Raw genomic sequence first — 22,321 nt, 5'->3', positions numbered from 1 at the left:
CAGCAATAAAAAGGACTTTAAAAATAACCATTTAAAAAAAATACTTCAAAACAAAGAAAATGTTAAAACATATAATGAGATTGCATCTGTAATAAAGAAACTTAAGAACAAATGGCTGTTGGATTAAACTCAATCTCTAACGAAATGATCAAGTGTGGCCAAACCATACTTTTGCCAGGACTTTTTAAGGTTTTCAGCCAAAAGCAAGAATAAGTGATCATATGTTTGTGGTAAAAACCCTCATTGAAAAATACTTAAATGATGGGGAAAACTATTTGCCTGTTTTGTTGATTTTGCCAGGGCGTTCGACACAGTTATACCTTCAATACTCTTAATAAACTTTTGATATAGGGATAACCGGACCTTTTTATATAACTATAAAGGATATGGATAGCAGCAATTATATGCATGTAAGACTTAAGATACCTTAACAGAAAAAAGCATGCCCAAAATTGGTGATAATCTCAGTCCGAATCTTTTTAAATCATTTCTTAACAGCCTACCACAGTGTTTTGGTGAAACAGATGACCAAGTTACTCTAAAAAACTGTAAATTTAGCTGTTTACTGTATGCAGATGACCTTGTATTGTTATCAAGTAGTGCAATAGTGGACGCATATCATCTACCAAGTATTTTTATAAAGACTGTGAAATAAAACATGTTACAACATATACATATTTAGAAATTCTATTTTCTTCTTCGGGAACATTTTCATACTGTCAAAATGACCTTTATAAAAGAGCATTGAAAGCTAATTTCAAATTATATAAAAGTTTTGGCAACTTTATCCCAGATGTTAAAACAAGTTTACATCTTTTTGATCATACTGTCAAACCTGTTGTTTTATATACCAGTGAAATATGGGATACCATAAATACACCTTCTTCAAGGCTAAAAAGACTAATTTTGATATCTTCAAATATAGTTGTGACATGCTATGTAAAAAGCTTCACCTAAAATTCTTAATATGTATACTAGGTGTTCACGAAAAGGCAACAAATGCTGCAGTTGTTGGTGACACGGGTCATTTTCCATAGTTTATTGATATAGTTATTAGTATCGTCAAATCAGTTTGTTACAGAGTGCTTTTGCAGAAAGTAATTTACTTTATGAAAATAGTAAAAATAGCTTGGTATCTAGTTTGGTATCTACATCTATTTATTATATGCCTATCAAATCCAACAATGTAAAAACAGCACGCCGTATTGAAAAATCCGTATCATAATACTGTCGTTTTCTGATTCTGTATCATGCGAGTACCGCGTGTAAACTATTTTATACAACAATACAAAGAAGTAGACGAATTCGCGTCATCGATAGAAATAGCGATTGACTCACGAAGTTCCCTCAAAAAATCCCACGAATATTTACTTTGTTAAAATTGGCCGCGTTACGTCTACAGGAAATAACGATTAGTGTATACTCGTAAAATAAGTACCGTTTTTTGTTGTTGTGCTTTTGTGCTGTGACATTTGATAATTATTTTGTTCTTATTTTGCTCAATAAAGTGAATAATGTAACTTCTGACTTCGTTTCGCTGTAGTAGCCTCCCTTGACTTCATTACCCAAAACTACATTATACGCGCATTTGACAGATGGCGGTAATTTTAAATCAAATTAAAACCGAAAAATAAAAAAGGAATAATTAAATAGGCAGGTATATAATAAATGGAATATTACGATAACAAGATTTTCTGGTGACCTGCATCACGCCGCGTTCGGGTTCGGTAAACATCCGTTACACACCAAACTCGACGTGATACAGGTCACCAGAAAAAAATGTCCTATCATAATATCCCGTATGTATTATAAACATTTGCACAAGATTTTAAAACGAAAACATGTATCGTTGTTTAAACAATATTTCAGAAAATTGTTGTCTGAAACTAGCAAGCTTAGAAGATATGCTTTATTTAAAACCGATTTTTGCAGAGACCCTTCTAAAGTTTTATTTAGACCCATGATGTTAGAACATGTTTCTCAAACTTTAGAATAACTCTCATTAGCTAGAAATAGAAGTTTTCAGATACGAGAATATTACAGCTAACAAAAGACATTGTAAAATTTGTAATTCTACAGAGATTGAAGATAAAGTCCATTTTATCACCGACTGTAAAGCTTATGATAAGCAGCGAAAACTATTTTATGATAGATTTGCTAGTCAATAAACAATTTAGAATCTTTATAAAACAAGAGCTGTCACAGTATGTGACGAATGCCCCCGAATGTGACATTGACCTATGAACAAGGTCAGTACATGAAAAGTTGATCTTGCCTTTACGTGTCAAATACATATGGCAAGTTATTTTAAATTGCCTCTGAACATAAAAATACCACCCACACTTGACAACCTACACTCTTATGTCCTTATATTCAGCATTCCATTGTGAATAAACACTAAGTGTGTCTTTCACCTTAAATCTAGGGACATAGGTCTTGCACGCGACACAATGTCGAACACATGTGACAAGTTATTTTAAAATCTGTCCATGCAAGAGAAAGTTACAGCCCGGACACGACAACCTATGCTCTGTGTCCTTATATGCAGCATTCCATTGTGAATAAACACTAAGTGTGGCATTGAACTTAGAGGTAGGGACATGGGTCTTGCACTCGACACGTCGTCTCGGTATGTCGAACACATGTGGCAAGTCATTTTCAAATCTGTCCATACAAGAGAAAGTTACAGCCCGGACATGAGTTATTGAGCCGGACACACGGACTGACGGACGGACGGTGCGATTTTAATATGCCCACCTTCGGGGGCATAAAAATAACAAGTTGTTTTGACTCTTCAGTAATGAAAGTAAATATGTGATATTACATTTAGCTAGCTATGTTTCCAAATAAGATCATTATGTTTGGTGAAATAACATAATAACAATGTACATTTCACAAATGCAATATTTTAGCTTATCAGTGACTTAGTGCACAATAGGTACCTGTCAATATGTCAGTTGCAATTTAATAATGAATTATAATTGATGAGTTAATGTGTTCTTTTTTGCAGTTGTCTCCCGTTAATTTTTTTAAACAGGATTCCCAGAAGTAAGTTATAATCAGACTTGAACATCAAATATTAATAGGTTATTTAACATTGTTCTGTACAATACGGATATATATTTGGACGAGAACACAGCTTAGGTTATTTGTGAAGCATAATTAAATGTGTAGTGCCCCGTAACATTTGATATAAGAGGACGATCCATCACACATTTAAGATAGAGGAGTCTGTTTTAACTGTTAATATTCAATTTTGTTTATTTTAAATATCAGATACACAAATATTCTCTACGGATATTGACAAGACCATTTTCACAAAATTGTCGAATATACTGAGGGTAAAAAATATGCTTCATGAATGTTCACGACTCGGTTCATATGCATTTTCATTATTTAAGACAATTACCATTTTTAAATTTCCTACAAAGCCGTTTTAGACATAGCATTTTTGAATTGAATATGCATACAAGTTAGATTACATGAAGTGAATTCTTAATGATTAAGAACGGGCGAAGCGAACGAGCTCTTCTTTATTATTAAGAATTCACTTCATGTCATCTAACTGACTTAAATACAACCTCATTGGCTGATACATCGTCAACGCAGAATCTGACGCGGGGAATGTGTATCGCGGGGAATGTGTATCGGATGATTGTCAGTAGGCGGATCTTTAAACACGCGCGGAAGTTAAAATTCTTAAGGATTAAGTCTACTACTTAATGACTGCCTATCTGCAATTTCATTGGCTGAAAATGTAGGATGTATTCTAATCGTTGATTAAATGCTGATGATCCTGTACTAATAAATTTATTTTGCTATACAGTATCATTCTGACCTTTGACAAAACCGAGAGCTCCCCCCCTCCCTCCACCCCCCCCCCTCCCCATAAAGGCCCCGCCCTTTTCAGTCACAATTGTGCGTATTCTTCGAAACGGCCTAGCTACGCCCCTGGATCATCCGATAATAACAGAAGTTTTATTTTTCATTCGGAAACTTTTCACGGGTTTCGGTCTTTATCATAGGTTTAACATGGGACCTGTGATTCGTACAATACGGAAAAAATATGGGATTATTGTACGCGCGTGCGTCCCAATATGGAAATATATTGTACGGTCACGCGGTTCAAAAGAGCGTCTGCGATTTGACGTATAAATAAGGTATAGAATAAGGATATTTAAATAGTAGTTTAGTTTATGTTATTTCATTTTTGTCACTTATCCAAACAATTGAAAACACAATTTAGTAAGGCAGAAAAGAGGCAAGGAAACATGTATAATAATTTTCCAAATTAGCTTATGTAATTTGACTTTGAAAAATCTAAATAAAGCCTTATTTACATTTACTAAATTTGTCATCTCCTCTGAAACTACAAGGCTAAATTTAATGAAACTTCACAGGAAGCTTCCATGGGTGTCCCTCTACAAAAGTACAACAAGGGGTCACGATTGATTAACAACAACAACAACAAAATGGCCCGACTTCCTGTTTTGCTTTAAAAAGCATATCCTCTGAAACTACCAGTCCTAATTCAATGAAACTTTACAGGATGCTTCCTTTGTTGACCCTCTACAAAAAATACAACAAGGAGTCACGAGTGATCAACAACAACAGCAACAACAACAAAATGGCTGACTTCCTGTTTTGCTTTAAAAAACATCTACTCTGAAACTGCTACTCCAAATTCAATGAAACTTTACAGGAACCTTCCTCGGGTGACCCTCTACACAAATACAACAAGGGGTCACGATTGATCAACAACAACAACAACAACAACAAAATGGCCAACTTCCTGTTTTGCTCTAAAAAAACATCTACTCTAAAACTACCAGTCCAAATTCAATTTAACTTTACAGGAAGCTTCCTTAGGTTGACACTCTACAACAACAACAACAACAATAACAACAACAAAATGGCCAACTTTCTGTTTTGCTTTAAAAAACATTTCCTCTAAAACTACCAGTCCAATTTCAATGAAACTTTACAGGAAGTTTCCTTGGGTAACCTTCTACACAATTACAACAAGGGATCGCGATTGATCAACAACAACAACAATCTGGCCAACTTCCTGTTTTGCTTTAAAAAATCTCTGAAACTACCAGGCCAAATTACAGAAAGCTTTATTGCATAACCCTTTACAAAAATACAACAAGGCATTGAGATTGATCAACAACAACAACAACAAAATGGCCGACCTTCTGTTTTGCTTTTAAAAATATATCTGAAACTACCAGGCCAAATTCAATGAAACTGAACAGGTAGCTTCATTGCATGACCCTGTACAAATATAAAACAAGTCATCGTCATCAGTAAAGAGATGTTTCAATTGCAACATTTTTATTAACGTTTTATCACAGAGTTGTGGCCCTTTGCTTAGGTAAGCATTTTAGGGCCATCATGGCCCTCTTGTTTCAAGTTGGGAGAGTCTGACTCTAGATTGAATATGACGTCCCCCAATCGGGTCCGTAGACTACGAAATAAGTTTGCGCACGTGTGGTAATTGTTCCAGTAGGAGACTGGTGTAGATCTAGCCCACGTCCGGTTTGCATGCACTTTTTCGGTGGTTGCTATGATCGGAAGTATAGTTGCTTAATGATTACCATTACCTTTAAACAAATGGGATAGCATTATTATTATTATTATTATTATTATTATTATTATTAGTATTATTATTATTATTATTATTATTATTATTATTATTATTATTATTATTATTATTTGACTTTTAATTCCATATTGAGCGACGTTCAAAGTGCCATACTTATTGGTTACCTATTATCCTTATATCGATTAACAACTAATAAAACAATTCGTTAAATATTTACTTTGGGTGTCCACGAGATGAAATATATTGCGATCTTACATTGAAACAAACATATTTTTCTAAGAGTATTTTTGTCTATACATTAAATCCCATATCTGAACGGCAAGAAGTAGGCGGAGCCTAAACGTTCTATAATTATCATGAGGAAAAATAACAACGCTATCTACTGAAGACCACGCTAGTTATTGAAAGTTGCCCTTGACAAGATCCTACAAAACAAACACATCACCCACTTCCCTCGTGATTTACATCATACGTTAATGCTGAAGTGGTCCAGTATAATTACAATATATGTAGGTGCAGTAACTAGCATAATATTATGATATGCTGTCCAGTTTGTACTCTTTGCCTCGCAAGAAAACTCGCGAAGACAGATTTGTATACAGAATGTTTAACTTGTATTTGTTCAGGTGATCTACTGTTTAAAAAACGACATTGAATAAAATTAATATCTGTGTTCTTTCCAGTCTTCAAAAACTCAACTGACGATTTAGTGTCCAAGTTAATTAGATCAGAGGACAATTGCGTTGCCTTTAAGGACGGTGAAGCAGTTACTTCGAACTGCACGAGACCAAATGGATTTACGTGCAACTTTCAAAACGGTATGATACGAAAATCTATCGCCTATATTAATAGCATTATTATTTTTTATTTAAAACCTGTTATAACCCACCCAAAATAGCGTTATAAGAACTTTCGAAAATAATATGAAAAACCTATTAAGCGAAAATGTTTTAAGGCATCATTATTTACATCAGCAACACCAACAGAATAAGCCTTTCGAAGTCGTTGTAACGCCTTTTTCCTATGAATTTACCTATGAAGATCTGTCAAGTATAAACTGCTGCTTGTGATGACCGTTTGATATCCAATATATCACAATTGCACGCACGCAAAGTAATACTAGAACTCGTTGGCTTTATGTTTCAAGGCAACACTCAGATTGCCTTTATAACTATTTACAGATTCATTGTTAACACAATTTTCTGATAGATATTTCCAGTTGTTAATATTTCTAGGCACAAAATTATTCATGAACATTTATATTAGGTTATGGTTTTTTTTTTTGTAGTTGCAATGAGTGTCCCCTTGTACTTTTTGAAGCACTAAGCTGTATACTGGGTAAACTGGGTAAACTGACTTCATCGAAATTCTTCATAATTTTGAACAATTGTATAACATCTGCTCGATTTCTTCTATAGATGTGGGTATGTAGTCCAAGTTCTCGTTAACGCTGTTTGTACGATAGGTGACTTATATTTCGAAACAATTCTAGTTGAACGTCTTTGCACTTGCTCTATAGCTACAATGTATTTCTTTAACCATGGTGACCAGGCAACAGTTGCATATTCTAATATGGATCGTATCAAAGTTTTATATAATGCTAGGAACATGTCATTTTAAAGGTATTCAAAAGTTTGTTGTTATTCCAACACTTTCATTAACTTTACTCACAATGTTTGATGTGAGTGTGTTAAATTTCATCTTGCTATCAAATGTTACACCAGTGTCCTTTTCCGAGTCTATTTGCTCTATATTTATTCTGTTTCCTACAGACTTCATGAAGTATTGATGTTTAATATTATTCTGTCCTATGTGCATATACTTACAGTTTCCTGCATTAAATTGCAATAACCGTGTTTCTTTCCATTTGGAAAGATTGTCCAAATCACCTTGTGTAATGCAACAGTCCATTTTCACATTTAGTACAATAATATAACTTGGTGTCGTCTGCAAATGATTGTACTGCAGAAGTTACCACTTCTGGTGGGTCGTTTATAAAGATGAGAAATAAATTTTGCCCTTAAACCGATCCTTGAGGGATACCGCTCACTACCGGTTTCTTTTCTGAAATTGTATTTCCAATCCTGACTGACTGGTGTCTTTTCGGGAGAAACGCTTCAATCCAGTGTTACAATTGACCACGTATTCCGTTACTGTGTTATATGCTTATAACGTTTGTGCGGCACCGTGGCGAACGCTTTTTGAAAGTCAAGGAATATATCATCAGTACATCCACTCTCATTTAATATTCTAAAAAAAGTTTTGAAATAAATTATATATTTTTCTGACTATTAGTAGGGGACACTTTCTCAAGTTGGGGCGTTAAATAAACAAAGGTTCATCTCTTTTGCTTTACGATAATTTTGTTCCTTGACTTTTTGTCGATTTTTGCTGCAAGTTGCCGCATTAACTGATCTTTTATCGAACAACCTCACCAGAGACTCAACTTTCCGAACCGGTTCTTTAATAGCTGTAAATTGAATTGTTCGATTCAACAATAAAAAAATAATGTTGTATTTACGCTTTTAAGTGTTTGGAGGGATTTGCCATCAAATTTACAGACCCATTAAAAAGCATTATCGATAGTTTCTAATCCCGCATTTAGATAATTCCGAAAAAAATGCATGTTTAATTCCTTACCTTAAAAAGACGCGCGCAATTTTGAACCCATTTCGATCCTCCATATTGCTCATGTGTTGTACGAATATTGACGAGAGAGAAAGAGTCAGTTACTCTTCTAGAGTCTCGACTGTTCATATTTTAAATTATACAACAAGGTAAGTTGATACAATGCATGTTTAACGGTTTTTCTGTTGTTTTACAAAGCGGTTTCAGTGAAAATTTAGCATAGTAATGTAATTCAACCCGATTCGCCCTCAGTTGGCATCGCGCCGATTTGTACTTTTTTGTGTGAGAAAACAATGTTAAATGTTCTCTTAAATAAAATATGTAATATAGGACCAGAAAGGCCCATGAGCAATTTTGTGTTGTATGTATAATGCAATTAAACTACTTTGTTATTTACTATTGTTATTGTTAAATTCAATGTCATCCAGCAAAATTGTCTAATTATTTATATTGTTATTAAATTCATATTTTTCTGTACCCCTTTTTGACAAATTTATGACGGATGATGTAATGCCTGGCTTAAACGTAAAGGGGAAAATGAGAAAAATGACTTTCCAAAAGCAGTTTTCAATGTGTTCAAGGTAATACTTGCCAAGTTAAATCTGCTTTCACCACGGCCTTTACACCTCCTTTCGTCTTTCGGAATTTTCGCTATCATTCGGCTCTATTTAAATCAATTTTAGACACTTGGACATTTCGGATCATCTATATGAAGACATTTTAGATTATGATTTGGTAAGAATATTTATTAAGAAGAAATGATCAAACCATCTAAATGATAAAGTAATATTTATAAAACAAACTGGACCTAAACTGGAAACAAAACATCATAGTCCGAAGTTTCCCTGAGCCAGCGCCAAAGTGTCTGGTCCGTATTGGTCCTGGTTTGAAATGTCTTGATACATCTTCGTTAATGTACCGGAAATGAAATTCAAACACTTAACGGCAGTCTTTTTGAGATATGTATATATACATATTCAAGCTTGCATGTGCGTAGCTGCCTATTCGCGAGTACGCGGCTAAATCCACATGATTCTGACAAAAATATAATAAAAAAATCAGCCGAAGTTGCAGTATGCGTACTTGACTCCATAATCCTAATACTGTCCATTCTCCAGTACTAATTAAAGCACCTATGAACGCCCTTTTCCGAGGGGGCCCCCGGATCCCATAGCAAAATTATGAATCCACATGAATAGAGGGCTAGCTACCTCCCTGGCTTGAAACGCGTTTCTTAAACGAAGGACCCGGTAAGTCTGACAGAGTTCGGAAGTAACAGTTATTCTGTAACAATCATATAGATGCAATTTCATTTATTGCTAATAAACCAAATTACTTGCGGCTACCTTCTAATACCCTATCCACACACACACAATAGTCCGGACTTTTTCACATTTAGGTGAAGCGGCCCTTGCCCAGTAGGAGTGGGAAAATCGCGCGTTATTTTCTCATATATGGAAAAAATGCTCTCTATATCTCTATATATTCAAGTTCTTGACATCCCCTACTTGACTGTTTATGCCTATGGTTCACAGTCAGTGGCTAGTCATTCTAAAATGCCGTCCAGGCGAGGACGGCATTTAAGAATGACTAAGTCAGGGGCGTCCCTGAAGGAAGCATTTTGAACTTTACGCCTGTATGCTTGAGTAAGGTTTCGTCATTTAATGAAATTTCATTAGTTTATTCTTAATATATCAAATTGTGCGGGAGCCGGAGAGGTGTCCCGCTTTCAAGAATATTAAAAAAAAGTTTTTCACAGATCCATTCGAGCATTTTTGACGCCAGCAGAAATTATGTAAAAAAAACAACCCTGTATATACATGTTTACTACCTTAGCTTTATTTTAGATTTTGAATTTTGAGCTCTTGTCATTTCAATGAGCTAATACTGATGTATACGCACGGGCGGGCTGGCGTATGGCTAGGTACACCCCTGACAGTGGCGGACCCAGTAACTTGGGGGCACAAGTGGGTTGAAGCGCTGTTCTTCCTCTGGAAGAGCTGTCCATGGTCCACTCATAAACGAAAAAAAATGCTTGCTTGGGGGAGTTCTAAGGAGAAAGACTATGCTCATTGTCCGATAGTCCCTTTTACATAATTAAAAAAAAACTGACAGTGGCACTACACATATTTCAGCTCAGATACACCCAACTGTCTTGACTGAATAATATGGTGACATATAACCCATTCAGGAACATTGATCTTCAATTTCTTTATTTTTTAAATGAAGTTGTTATTGTGAAATAAAGAGATAGTGATCCGATTGGGATTTGAACCGTAGCCGAAGATGTTATCTCCCTGGCTAGATTTTACGAAAATAAACGAAAGAAAATCCGATTCGTTAGTTCCGCCCATTCACCTTCGTTTTTTTTGTGACATTTACCATATAAGGTATAGGCGAAATCGTCTATCCTTGTATTTCTGAATTTGTCAATTGACTTTTGTAAACATGGACTTGTAGGTCTGCAAGTGTTCATTTTACGAATGCGAGTGTCGACTTTACGATTGCAGTTTTACATATGCATGATTCGCCTTTCTAAATTACATCATCATATTGTTAAAAGCAAATTATACGATCGATGTTTTATTGAGTTTTACAGTTTAGATCTGGCAATTATGCATTTTGTCTTTTTAATGACAAATGTAAAATCAGTACGGAAAAACTTACGCATAGAAATAACAAATAGCACGTCTACATTGACAAGTGTAAGAGACATTAAGTACGATGAAGAAGCACATTGTGGGAATTAACACGTCTGCACTTTTGGCAACGAATAGCCTCCATATACAGTTGCATGTGTTGATTGGTATTAACTGCTATGTTATGATCGGTATAAACTGCCATAAACTATTGGTATAAACTGCCATGTTATAGTTAGTATAAACTGACATGCAATAATTTGTATAAACTTGCATATGTTGATTGGTATTAACTGCCATGCTATGATAGATATAAATTGCCATGTAATATTAAATTGGTATTTACTGCCATATGATAATTGGTTTAAACTGCGATATTATATTGGTATAAACTGCCATGTTTTAACTGGTGTAAACTGCCATGTAATAATTGTTATAAACTGCCATGTAATAATTAGTATAAACTGTCATGTAATAATTGGTTTAAACTTCCATGTTAAAATTGGTATAAACTGCCACGTAATAATTGATATACTGCCATGTAATAATTGGTATAAACTGTCGTGCAAAAACTAAAATATATCGGTTTTTGTGAACTTTTATGTAATGATTGTTTTTAACTGGTATGTAAACAAATAAATGATATAAGATTTCTTTAAACTGCCATTTCATGATTGGTTTAAACTGCCATGTTCTAATTTGTATAAATTGCAAAGCAATAATTGGTATAAACTGTCATATAAATATATGGTTTAAACTTGCAATTGTTCAGAGCCACTTTTAAGAAAAAACCGTTAATATCTCTGAATGGATATTAATTTCCGATTTGTAGTAATTTTTCCAATATTCATAAAGTTACTTCACCAAACAGATGACTTTATAAATACAAAGCTGTTCATGCATAGCGGTGAGATAAAAAAAAATGGCCGATACGTTATACCCCGTTCGCACAGGGTCCCGCTTCTACCACGCTCAAAACTTGTTACCGAATCGTGACCAATCGTGGTACCATCGTGGTTGATCCAGAGAGGGCCTTCATGAACGGTTGTTACTTGTAGTAGAATCGCGAAGATCGTGAAGCTCTACGAACTCACCACGCTTATTTTGAACATGTAGCAGGATGGTGGCTAAAATGAATCGGGGTAAAAGCGTTTTCAGAACGTAGTGTGGTCGACAAGAGCGCGGCAACATCGTGGAGCAGTCCTTTAAGTCTGTCTACCATCGTAATCGGTCCTTGTACATCGCGGTGACAGCGAAGTAGAAGCGGCACAAGATCAGTGGTGATGGTCGCTGTGGAAACGTGGTACAAGCGCAAATGCAACGTATCGGAAACGTGTTGGTCGTGGAGAAATCGTAGTACAAGCGTAGATCAGGCGATCCGCGGACGATATTCATAGATTTTTAAGATTTTGATGCCGTTCTCGCCCCGATTTGATAAATTTTTCAGGTCGGGATGAGCGTGGTGAGATCGTAGTTCTGTGAGATCGGGATATTAATTGTATAGGGGTTTCCCTTACTGACTTCATGCCATTTTTGGCATTCTTGTTTAAGTATTTACTATTGGATTGACAGGAACGCAGAAGACGTACATATCTAACAAGCCTGAATTTGATGTGGTGAAACCCTGGCGGGAAGCTGTGCAGTTCTGCTCAAACCAGCCCGGAAGCACAGGGCTTGCAATGACGCCGCATTATCAGAATGAAGCATTGTTTGAAAGTGACCTACTCTGGACCTCCTTGAATCGTAAACCGTTCTCTCCATTGGATCCGATTGGTCAGTGGGTTGAATCATAGTCTTTTATTCTAAAGAACAAAATTATAACTGTTTATAGCCATCGATTCCAAGTTGTATTTGATTTGGAAAAAGAGGATAAAAGTAGGCCGGATGTTTGAGAAGTTTCTAGGAAATATTTTTTTACCGACATATTTACCACATTACTGATTGTAGAATAATATAAATATAACTTACATAATTGTTTTGGATGTTTATCTAAAATAAATTCAACGTTGCCGAACATTCTTGTTTTATTGGCTGTCCGGTTAGCGCACTTGCTTTTCTTGTTTTATTGGCTGTCCGGTTAGCGCACTTGCTTCTCTTGTTTTTTTGGCTGTCCGGTTAGCGCACTTGCTTCTCTTGTTTTATTGACTGTCCGGTTAGCGCACTTGCTTCTCTTGTTTTATTGGCTGTCCTGTTAGCGCACTTGCTTCTCTTGTTTTATTGGCTGTCCGGTTAGCGCACTTGCTTCTCTTGTTTTATTGGCTGTCCGGTTAGCACAGTTGCTTCTCTTGTTTTATTGGCTGTCCGGTTAGCGCACTTGCTTCTCTTGTTTTATTGGCTGTCCGGTTAGCGCACTTGCTTCTCTTGTTTTATTGGCTGTCCGGTTAGCGCACTTGCTTCTCTTGTTTTATTGGCTGTCCGGTTAGCGCACTTGCTTCTCTTGTTTTATTGGCTGTCCGGTGAGCGCACTTGCTTCTCTTGTTTTATTGGCTGTCCGGTGAGCGCACTTGCTTCTCTTGTTTTATTGGCTGTCCGGTTAGCGCACTTGCTTCTCTTGTTTTATTGGCTGAGTTAGCGCACTTGCTTCTCTTGTTTTATTGGCTGTCCGGTTAGCGCACTTGCTTCTTTGTTTTATTGGCTGTCCGGTTAGCTCACTTGCTTCTCTTGTTTTATTGGCTGTCCGGTTAGCGCACTTGCTTCTCTTGTTTTATTGGCTGTCCGGTTAGCGCACTTGCTTCTCTTGTTTTATTGGCTGTCCGGTTAGCGCACTTGCTTCTCTTGTTTTATTGGCTGTCCGGTGAGCGCACTTGCTTCTCTTGTTTTATTGGCTGTCCGGTGAGCGCACTTGCTTCTCTTGTTTTATTGGCTGTCCGGTGAGCGCACTTGCTTCTCTTGTTTTATTGGCTGTCCGGTGAGCGCACTTGCTTCTCTTGTTTTATTGGCTGTCCGGTTAGCGCACTTGCTTCTCTTGTTTTATTGGCTGTCCGGTTAGCGCACTTGCTTCTCTTGTTTTATTGGCTGTCCGGTTAGCGCACTTGCTTCTCTTGTTTTATTGGCTGTCCGGTTAGTGCACTTGCTTCTCTTGTTTTATTGGCTGTCCGGTTAGCGCACTTGCTTCTCTTGTTTTATTCGCTGTCCGGTTAGCGCACTTGCTTCTCTTGTTTTATTCGCTGTCCGGTAAGCGCACTTGCTTCTCTTGTTTTATTGGCTGTCCAATTAGCGCACTTGCTCTCACAAGGCGTCTCAGTTTGAGTTCAGCCTTGGCGAATGAAAGACAAATGTTTTTTCTCCGAGTAATCTGGTTGCCCTCATTAAAAAAACCCTTCAATTGAACGCAAAGTATCAATTGTATGAAAAGCAATCATACTAGAATTGCTAAACAACAAATTTACAGAGTGGGCGAATAATTGGTACTGGCGAAAAAGTGGTCCCTAACCAGTTAAGTTTATTTTAGCATTAATATTGGTCAGCTTTACTGGGATATAGGTTGAACTATGATTAAAACAAAAAAGTTAATTATTCCTTAAGTTGTTATAAAACATTTATAAATATGGAAAGATACCTACACTTGGAAACTACATTCAAATGTGCTATGATTTGATGTTCAAACTACATATTGAACATTTCACTATGAAGCCAGTTGAATACTCCGGGCGAAACGAAGAAAGACGTGTTTTGGTAAGAAGAGCAGATTTCAGTTTTTTTTTTTGTCAGAATCAAAACAAAAGTAATTGATATATAATATAATGCATTTGATTCAATATTATTCGTAGACGGTATCTTTTTAATTGATATTCATCTAGAAAACAATAGTAATTACTATAAATAACAGTTTATGTATATGTGATGTGCAATTCCAGTTAGTATAATTATGTATGTAGATATTGTGTATATAGGTTCGATTACCTTAAATTCCATGAAATGATTTGACTTGAACATAGACATAATGGAAATCTGTTAAATTTAAGAAAAATGCTGCTGTTTCAAACTTCACATATATGTATATACTACTGATGAGAAGTGCAGTGTACAGGAATCATGACTGGTTGCGATTATTTTTTAGTAATTACCCTTTGTTGATTTCCAAGCTGTAATTTTAAATTTAAAAAGTAAGGCTGGCGGTGAAATTAATTATATTATATATCATCACTTTAAAATGCATTTGACAAGCGTCAGATTTGATTCGTAAAATGCACGTACATTATTTATACGTATGAATAGTATATACTAGTACGCTAGACGAATATTAGAATAAATACTTTTTCGGACATGCTGAGTGTTTCTTTTGAATTGGGAACTCCGATAGTTCCCTACGTATTGAATGATAAATCGACGTTACCTATTCCCTGCACTTTACTCTTTTGGGTTAGATTGTAATTCAAAAGTACAGAAAATAACTGTTTTCAAAAGGAGATTCTTTCCTTCCCCACTCGAGCTTCTGTATATCGGTCCGAATAAAATAACTATGTATGTTAATATGTACAATTTCGCTAATTTTGTGCTTGTTTTCATCCACAGTTGAAGACTTCAAGCCGACCCATAGCTATGTTGTTCCTTTGGGCGGGTCTGACCCTATCGACGGAATACAGCTAAGATTGAGCGGTGAAATATACCCGTTCATTTGTGAATTTGGTAAGTTGCAACAAAAGCGTGCCTATTCTGATCAAAACTAAATATGATACACGTGCAGTAAGTCTCTGTTTTCTTTGAATACATCCTGTTTCTCTAGAAAATATTTTTACATATTTAAGATTTTCCAAACTGTGGTATCATTATCGGCGAGGCTTTAGAGGGCATCATAACATCTCCACATTTCCCGGACCATTACCCTCCCAACATATACTGTGTGTGGACAGTGCAAGTACCGACAGGCATGACCATGAAATTGGATTTTGTCTTCCTCGACATGGAGGACGTCTTTGACTATGTGACGGTAACTGGTTTTCGTTGTATTAAATCACGCTAATGTAGGCCAAGCCGGAACTGTCCCTTTGAAGGCCTCCGAAACGCCGTCCGTCGGGAGCAATTTCGATGCCACTAATGGAAGAAATTCATAATAAATTTGAATTATGTACAACTATAATTGGATGGTTTTGAACGGTGGTCTGTTTAGTATCATACCACTTCATTTATGGCCTTTGATATTCAACCCAAAATGGGTTAATTGTGTATGCATTGTAACACCATAATACATTGTGTACCAGGGATTCCTTTATGGTGTATGCATTTTGTACGGATTTTATTTTTTTTATTACGAATTAAAGTGTGGCAAATCACTACGAGTGTTAAGACCGGAACCCTTCAACAAATGTTAATATATGCTCATATGTCTTATTTTAAGTCCACACTATTGAAATGCGTTAATAATGTAGAAATTACAATCAATTCTGTCTGACCGTATCAGCAGAGATGTGGACTTTGACATTGTTGCATACGTTTCAATAAATAATATGAACAAATGTTTTTTGCTCGAATTGTTTAATTCGCCATATATATGTACAGTGTATCATATATATATATATATATATATATATATATATATATATATATATATATATATATATATATATATATATATATATATATTGAGAATAAAAAACGAGCAAAAACAACATGATTTTACTAAGTCATATTTCATACGGTTATATTCCTGTTTTTTCTGGTACTATTTTATTGGCGAAATGTTTTTTTTTTTGTTCACATATAAAATTGGTATCGGAGAGTACAAATTGGTGGCGTTTAGGTCAAGGGTCAGAGAACTGTTATTAAAATTGGGAAAACAGCATCTTTTTAATTACTTGATTACTTGATAACTCGAGTTTAGAATAGCGTATATTGATACAACTTAGTAGGTAGCAAGCTCATGTCAAGATGTACCTTAGGATTGCACTTCTTAATGATTGGGACAGTTTATTTTTACCTTACGAAAGAATGGAACTATTGTTAAATGATAACTTGATAAGTGCTAGATGGCTCGAGTGAAATGATCACATAAATATTGATAGTTTTAACTCTGGTATTTTCGAACAGTTGGTGAACTTGCAAAAAGCTTAACCTGAAGTGATTTTGAGTGTGCGGATAAATTAAGTGTGTTTCAAAGTTGAAGACAATCTGATTGAAATTGAAATTTTCTGACACTTAGCTAACCTTTTCTTTTCTGATTCATGGACTCGGCTTTTCTCTAGGACTGGTTTTGACATGCATCCATATGATGCACGGGTTTTGAAGAAAGCTAAATACACAAAACATTTTAAGACGCCTTTTAGTATTTATTTTGGTATTTTGAATAGAAAATCTTCAACTATTAAAATTTAATATTTAGGCACTTTGCTTCGTTTAAATGACAAGTGTTTCTTAGCAACTTCATTGGCTAAGCTAAGAATGAAAACGTAGAACTATTACAATATTTCAAATAATAACCCCCGATAATTTGGTACACATTAAATACAAACAGTTATTGATATAGGGAAGTGATTATTTTATGAATACTGATTAAATATTATTTTTTAAAGATTCAGGAGCCTACTGGTGTTGACCACGGACCATATTATGGCCATTTTAAGCATCTTACTGTCGCGACAGAAGTAAATAAAGTTACGGTAACGTTCAGATCAGACGATTCATTCCAAAAGCCTGGCTTCAAACTTCATTGGACGGCTGGTATGGTCACACTTATTCATACATATGACTTTAAATGTAATATTACACATGTGTAATTGATATTACAATGGTTATATTAAACCGAAAACAATGTTTAGCATGTGATAAAATCCTATATAGCTTAATAGTATCAAGGAGTGATGATCCCTGACTGATACGGTCACTTAAACACGTATGAAACTTCACTAAAATGTTGTTCATCACGTCTTTTTAGTGGACATTGTGGATGCCAAACACGCTGCTGAAGGGCCTGTAACAACAGGCAGTCGCTTATCAGGTTAGACACTAGTATTTCCTTTATAACAAAAGTATTAAATGTGTCTATCTCATCGTGCTAGTGATAAATGTTTGTTCCTATTAATGCTCGTTGTACGGCACGGTAAATTGGCTATGATATGGGAGAGGAAGGCTTGTAATTGTGAGTGTATTCCTGGTCATTCTCGCGTCTCTGTACATTGATAGGCGGGATAATGGGACTTGTAATTTGGTGTGTATTCCAGATCATTCTCGCGTTTCTGTACGTTAATAGGCGGGATAGTGGAACTTGTAATTGGGTGTATATTCCCGGTCATTCTCGCGTCTCTGTACGTTGATAGGCGGGATAGTAGGACTAATAATTGGGTATTATGTGTTCTTGGTCATTCTCGCGTCTCTGTACGTTGATAGGCTGGACAGTGGGACTTGTAATTTGTGTGTAGTCCTGGTCATTCTCGCGTCTCTGTACATTGATAGGCTGGATAGTGGGACTTGTAATTGGGTGTGTAATCCTGGTCGTTCTCGCGTCTTTGTACATTGATAAGCTGGATAGTGGGACTTGTAATTGGGTGTGTAGTCCTGGTCGTTCTCGCGTCTCTGTACATTGATAGGCTGGATAGTGGGACTTGTAATTGGGTGTGTAATCCTGGTCGTTCTCGCGTCTTGTACATTGATAAGCTGGATAGTGGGACTTGTAATTGGGTGTGTAGTCCTGGTCGTTCTCGCGTCTCTGTACATTGATAGGCTGGATAGTGGGACTTGTAATTGGGTGTGTAGTCCCGGTCATTTTCGCGTCTCTGTACGTTGAGAGGCTGGGTAGTGGGACTTGTAATTGGGTGTGTGTTCCTGGTCATTTTTGCGTCTCTGTACGTTGATAGGCTGGATAGTGGGACTTGTAATTGTGTGTGTAGTCCTGGTCATTCTCGCGTCTCTGTACATTGATAGGCTGGATAGTGGGACTTGTATTTGGGTGTGTAGTCCTGGTCGTTCTCGCGTCTTTGTACATTGATAAGCTGGATAGTGGGACTTGTAATTGGGTGTGTAGTCCTGGTCGTTCTCGCGTCTCTGTACATTGATAGGCTGGATAGTGGGACTTGTAATTGGGTGTGTAGTCCTGGTCGTTCTCGCGTCTCTGTACATTGATAGGCTGGATAGTGGGACTTGTAATTAGGTGTGTAGTCCCGGTCATTTTCGCGTCTCTGTACGTTGAGAGGCTGGGTAGTGGGACTTGTAATTGGGTGTGTGTTCCTGGTCATTTTTGCGTCTCTGAACGTTGAAAGGCTGGATAGTGGGACTTGTATTTGGGTGTGTAGTCCTGGTCATTCTCGCGTCTCTGTACATTGATAGGCTGGATAGTGGGACTTGTAATTGGGTGTGTGTTCCTGGTCATTCTCGCGTCTCTGTACATTGATAGGCTGGATAGTTGGACTTGTATTTGGGTGTGTTCCTGGTCATTCTCGCGTCTCTGTACATTGATAGGCTGGATAGTGGGACTTGTAATTGGGTGTGTGTTCCTGGTCATTCTCGCGTCTCTGTACATTGATAGGCTGGATAGTTGGACTTGTAATAGGTTGTGTAGTCCTGGTCATTTTCGCGTCTCTGTACATTGATAGGCTGGATAGTGGGACTTGTAATTGGGTGTGTAGTCCTGGTCATTCTCGTGTCTTTGTACATTGATAGGCTGGATAGTGGGACTTGTAATAGGTTGTGTAGTCCTGGTCATTTTCGCGTCTCTGTACATTGATAGGCTGGATAGTGGGACTTGTAATTGGGTGTGTAGTCCTGGTCATTCTCGCGTCTCTGTACATTAATAGGCTGGATAGTGGGACTTGTGATTGGGTGTGTGTTCCTGGTCATTCTCGCGTCTTTGTACATTGATAGGCTGGATAGTGGGACTTGTATTTGGGTGTGTAGTCCTGGTCATTCTCGCGTCTCTGTACATTGATAGGCTGGATAGTTGGACTTGTATTTGGGTGTGTTACTGGTCATTCTCGTGTCTTTGTACATTGATAGGCTGGATAGTGGGACTTGTATTTGTGTGTGTGTTCCTGGTCATTCTCGTGTCTCTGAACGTTGATAGGCTGGATAGTGGGACTTGTATTTGTGTGTGTGTTCCTGGTCATTCTCGTGTCTCTGAACGTTGATAGGAGGGGATATACTACTGTAAAGGTGATTGGGGCCGAATCCTAGTCATTATTTCGTTATTGTGCGTAGATTGGTTTGCGTAAACTTGTACCGGTGATAAAGGTGGATTTCTAGCTATTTTCGTGTTAGTGTACGTCTGTAGGTGTGCAAATACAAGAACCGGTGATAGGGACGGATTTCTTGTCATTTACGTGTTACAAAACGTTAATAGGCGATGCTAAAGCGGGACTTGTGATAATGGCGGATTCCTAGGCATTTTATTGTTACATGTACTGTAAGCTAAATTATAGGCGATGCTATAGCGGAATCGGTGAAATGGTGTGTGCCTCTGGTCATTCTTGTGTTACTGTTCGTTTATAGGCGGTGCAATAGCGGGATTGGTGATAGGATGCATGTTTCTTGTCATGCTCATGTTCCTTTGTGCAATTGCTGTCCGCTCGCCGATCATACAGAACGTCGTGTACACCTGTCACCTGCGATGCTGTATCGCTAAACACAGGTACCCATACTATAATATCAAGTGTAAACTCATTTTGAATTAATGAATTCTTTCTTGTCATGTTATCATAGGATATTGCGTTTAAAATTGCATAAAGGTGGCCAAAATGCATTTTGAATCCGTATGTATACATACATGTTGTTTCATTTCTTCATTTGACGATGACTATGGTTATCATTATTATTATTATTATTATTATTATTATTATTATTATTATTATTATTAAACGCTTTCGGATGGAAGAATAATTAATTAAAACTGAAGTTCAAATAACAAGTGCTTTTATAAGGAACCGCACTTGTGAACGAAACGCTCAAATGCCATTGCCAGTAAAAAGGTGTAAAAGAAAATTATAAGGAAATTAATTCCTGTGAAGTCTTATCTTACGAAATTTTACATAAAAAATCCATGTGTTAGACACAATAGTTGGACATTAAACGTTTATTGATTGAACATATTTTTTTGTTATTTGTGAAAAAAGGTAAGTTTTTATCCCATAAAGCCTTATCCTAATTTTAACATGCACTTTCGAATTTAAAAATATGTCAAAAGGTAGCATAGCTATTATTTTAGGTAGCAGCGTTCTACTTCCTTTTTCGGGAAGGGGGGTCTGAAATACACAGAAAAGGGTTCTGTATAGAATCAAATCCGACTAGTTGCATGCCGCGTCAAAATGAACATTCAAATATTTATACACTACCACTTGCTTATCAACAGAAATACTTAATGTGAATGTGAATGTGTGTGTTTGTGAGAGGGGTCAAGTCAAGTGCTTGCTTATACGTATTTCAAGCGCTATTGCAAATTTTTTCATGACCAAACATCGCGTGTTATTTATAGAATAGTTGTACTTGTAAGTTGATGAGTTATATTAAAAAAATATGTAAATATCGCATTTTACTCTCCAAGCAGCAGTTAGCTACGCCATATTTTTGCAAGAATAGAGTGTTCCCGAGTGACGTCACACATATCCCGACATTCAAGACTGACTCGGTATCGAAAATATTGTAAGAGTGAAAGTTATTTGTATATAACTCATACGCGGTTATGCGTTTGAAAAGTCCCTGAAATGTAATATTTTGTTTAAAAGTTTTCTTTTGTTTCCAGTGAAATTTAATCAGCAGCAATCGAACCAATTTCATTTATAAGTTTTGTAGCAATTATTCTGTCGAAACTGGAAGTATTTGTTTGAAATAATCATTCAGATTAATATCATCACAGCGTGTCTATGCGATAAGCACCAGAGCACGAAGTGCTCAAGGTGAGCTATTGTGATCGATCTTTGTCCGTCGTCCGTCCGTCAGTCTGTCCGTCCGTCCGTCCGTCAACAGTCGCTTAAAAACATCTCCTCTGATACTACTTGGCCAAATTATATAAAATATTTCACAGGAAGCTTCCTTGGGTGTTCTTCTACAAAAATACAACAAGGGGTCATGATAAACTAACAACAACAACAACGACAGCAAAATGGCCGACTTCCTGTTTTGCTTTAAAAAGCATCTTCTCTGAAACAACTAATCCAAATTCAATGAAACTTTACAGCAAGCTTCCTTGGGTAACCCTCTACAAAAATACAACAAGGGGTCATGATTGATCAACAACAGCAACAACAACAACAGCTTAAAATATCTTAAACTACCAGGCCAAATTCAATGAAACTTTACAGGTAGCTTCATTGCATGACCATTTACAAATTTAAAACAAGGCATCGTCATCAGTCAAGATATGCTTAAATTGCAACATTTTTATTAATGTTTTATCACAGAGTTGTGGCCCTTTGCTTAGGTGAGCGTTTTAAGGTCATCATGGCCCTCTTGTTTAATAATTAATAGATCCGTTATGGGATCTACGGGGCGCCGGAAACCATTTTCGGATTTGAGCTTCGCTCTC

General features: G+C 36.6%; 2 protein-coding genes across 6 annotated transcripts in view; both read left to right on the top strand.

Moving 5' to 3' along the window:
* The window catches only part of LOC128234115 (uncharacterized), a gene marked incomplete at its 3' end in the record, with an annotated part of 70,957 nt that extends 50,526 nt beyond the window's left edge, over positions 1-20,431 (top strand). For 3 of the 5 annotated variants that reach the window (XM_052948133.1, XM_052948137.1, XM_052948138.1), the window contains 7 exon segments: positions 6,292-6,426; positions 12,448-12,648; positions 15,391-15,504; positions 15,624-15,805; positions 17,385-17,532; positions 17,747-17,809; positions 20,293-20,431. In XM_052948133.1, coding sequence (XP_052804093.1) covers positions 6,292-6,426; positions 12,448-12,648; positions 15,391-15,504; positions 15,624-15,805; positions 17,385-17,532; positions 17,747-17,809; positions 20,293-20,431 — 982 coding nt within the window. 5 annotated transcript variants of the gene reach the window in all.
* Positions 4,320-22,321, top strand: part of LOC128234116 (glutamyl aminopeptidase-like) — a 103,344-nt gene continuing 85,342 nt past the window's right edge. The window contains exon 1 of the mRNA XM_052948139.1: positions 4,320-4,324. The gene's annotated coding sequence lies outside the window, so the exon portion shown is untranslated. The remainder of the gene's footprint in view (positions 4,325-22,321) is intronic.

The sequence above is a fragment of the Mya arenaria genome, chromosome 5 (genome assembly GCF_026914265.1).
Source record: "Mya arenaria isolate MELC-2E11 chromosome 5, ASM2691426v1".
Classification (NCBI taxonomy): domain Eukaryota; kingdom Metazoa; phylum Mollusca; class Bivalvia; order Myida; family Myidae; genus Mya; species Mya arenaria.
This window is presented reverse-complemented; position numbering and strand designations above follow the sequence as displayed.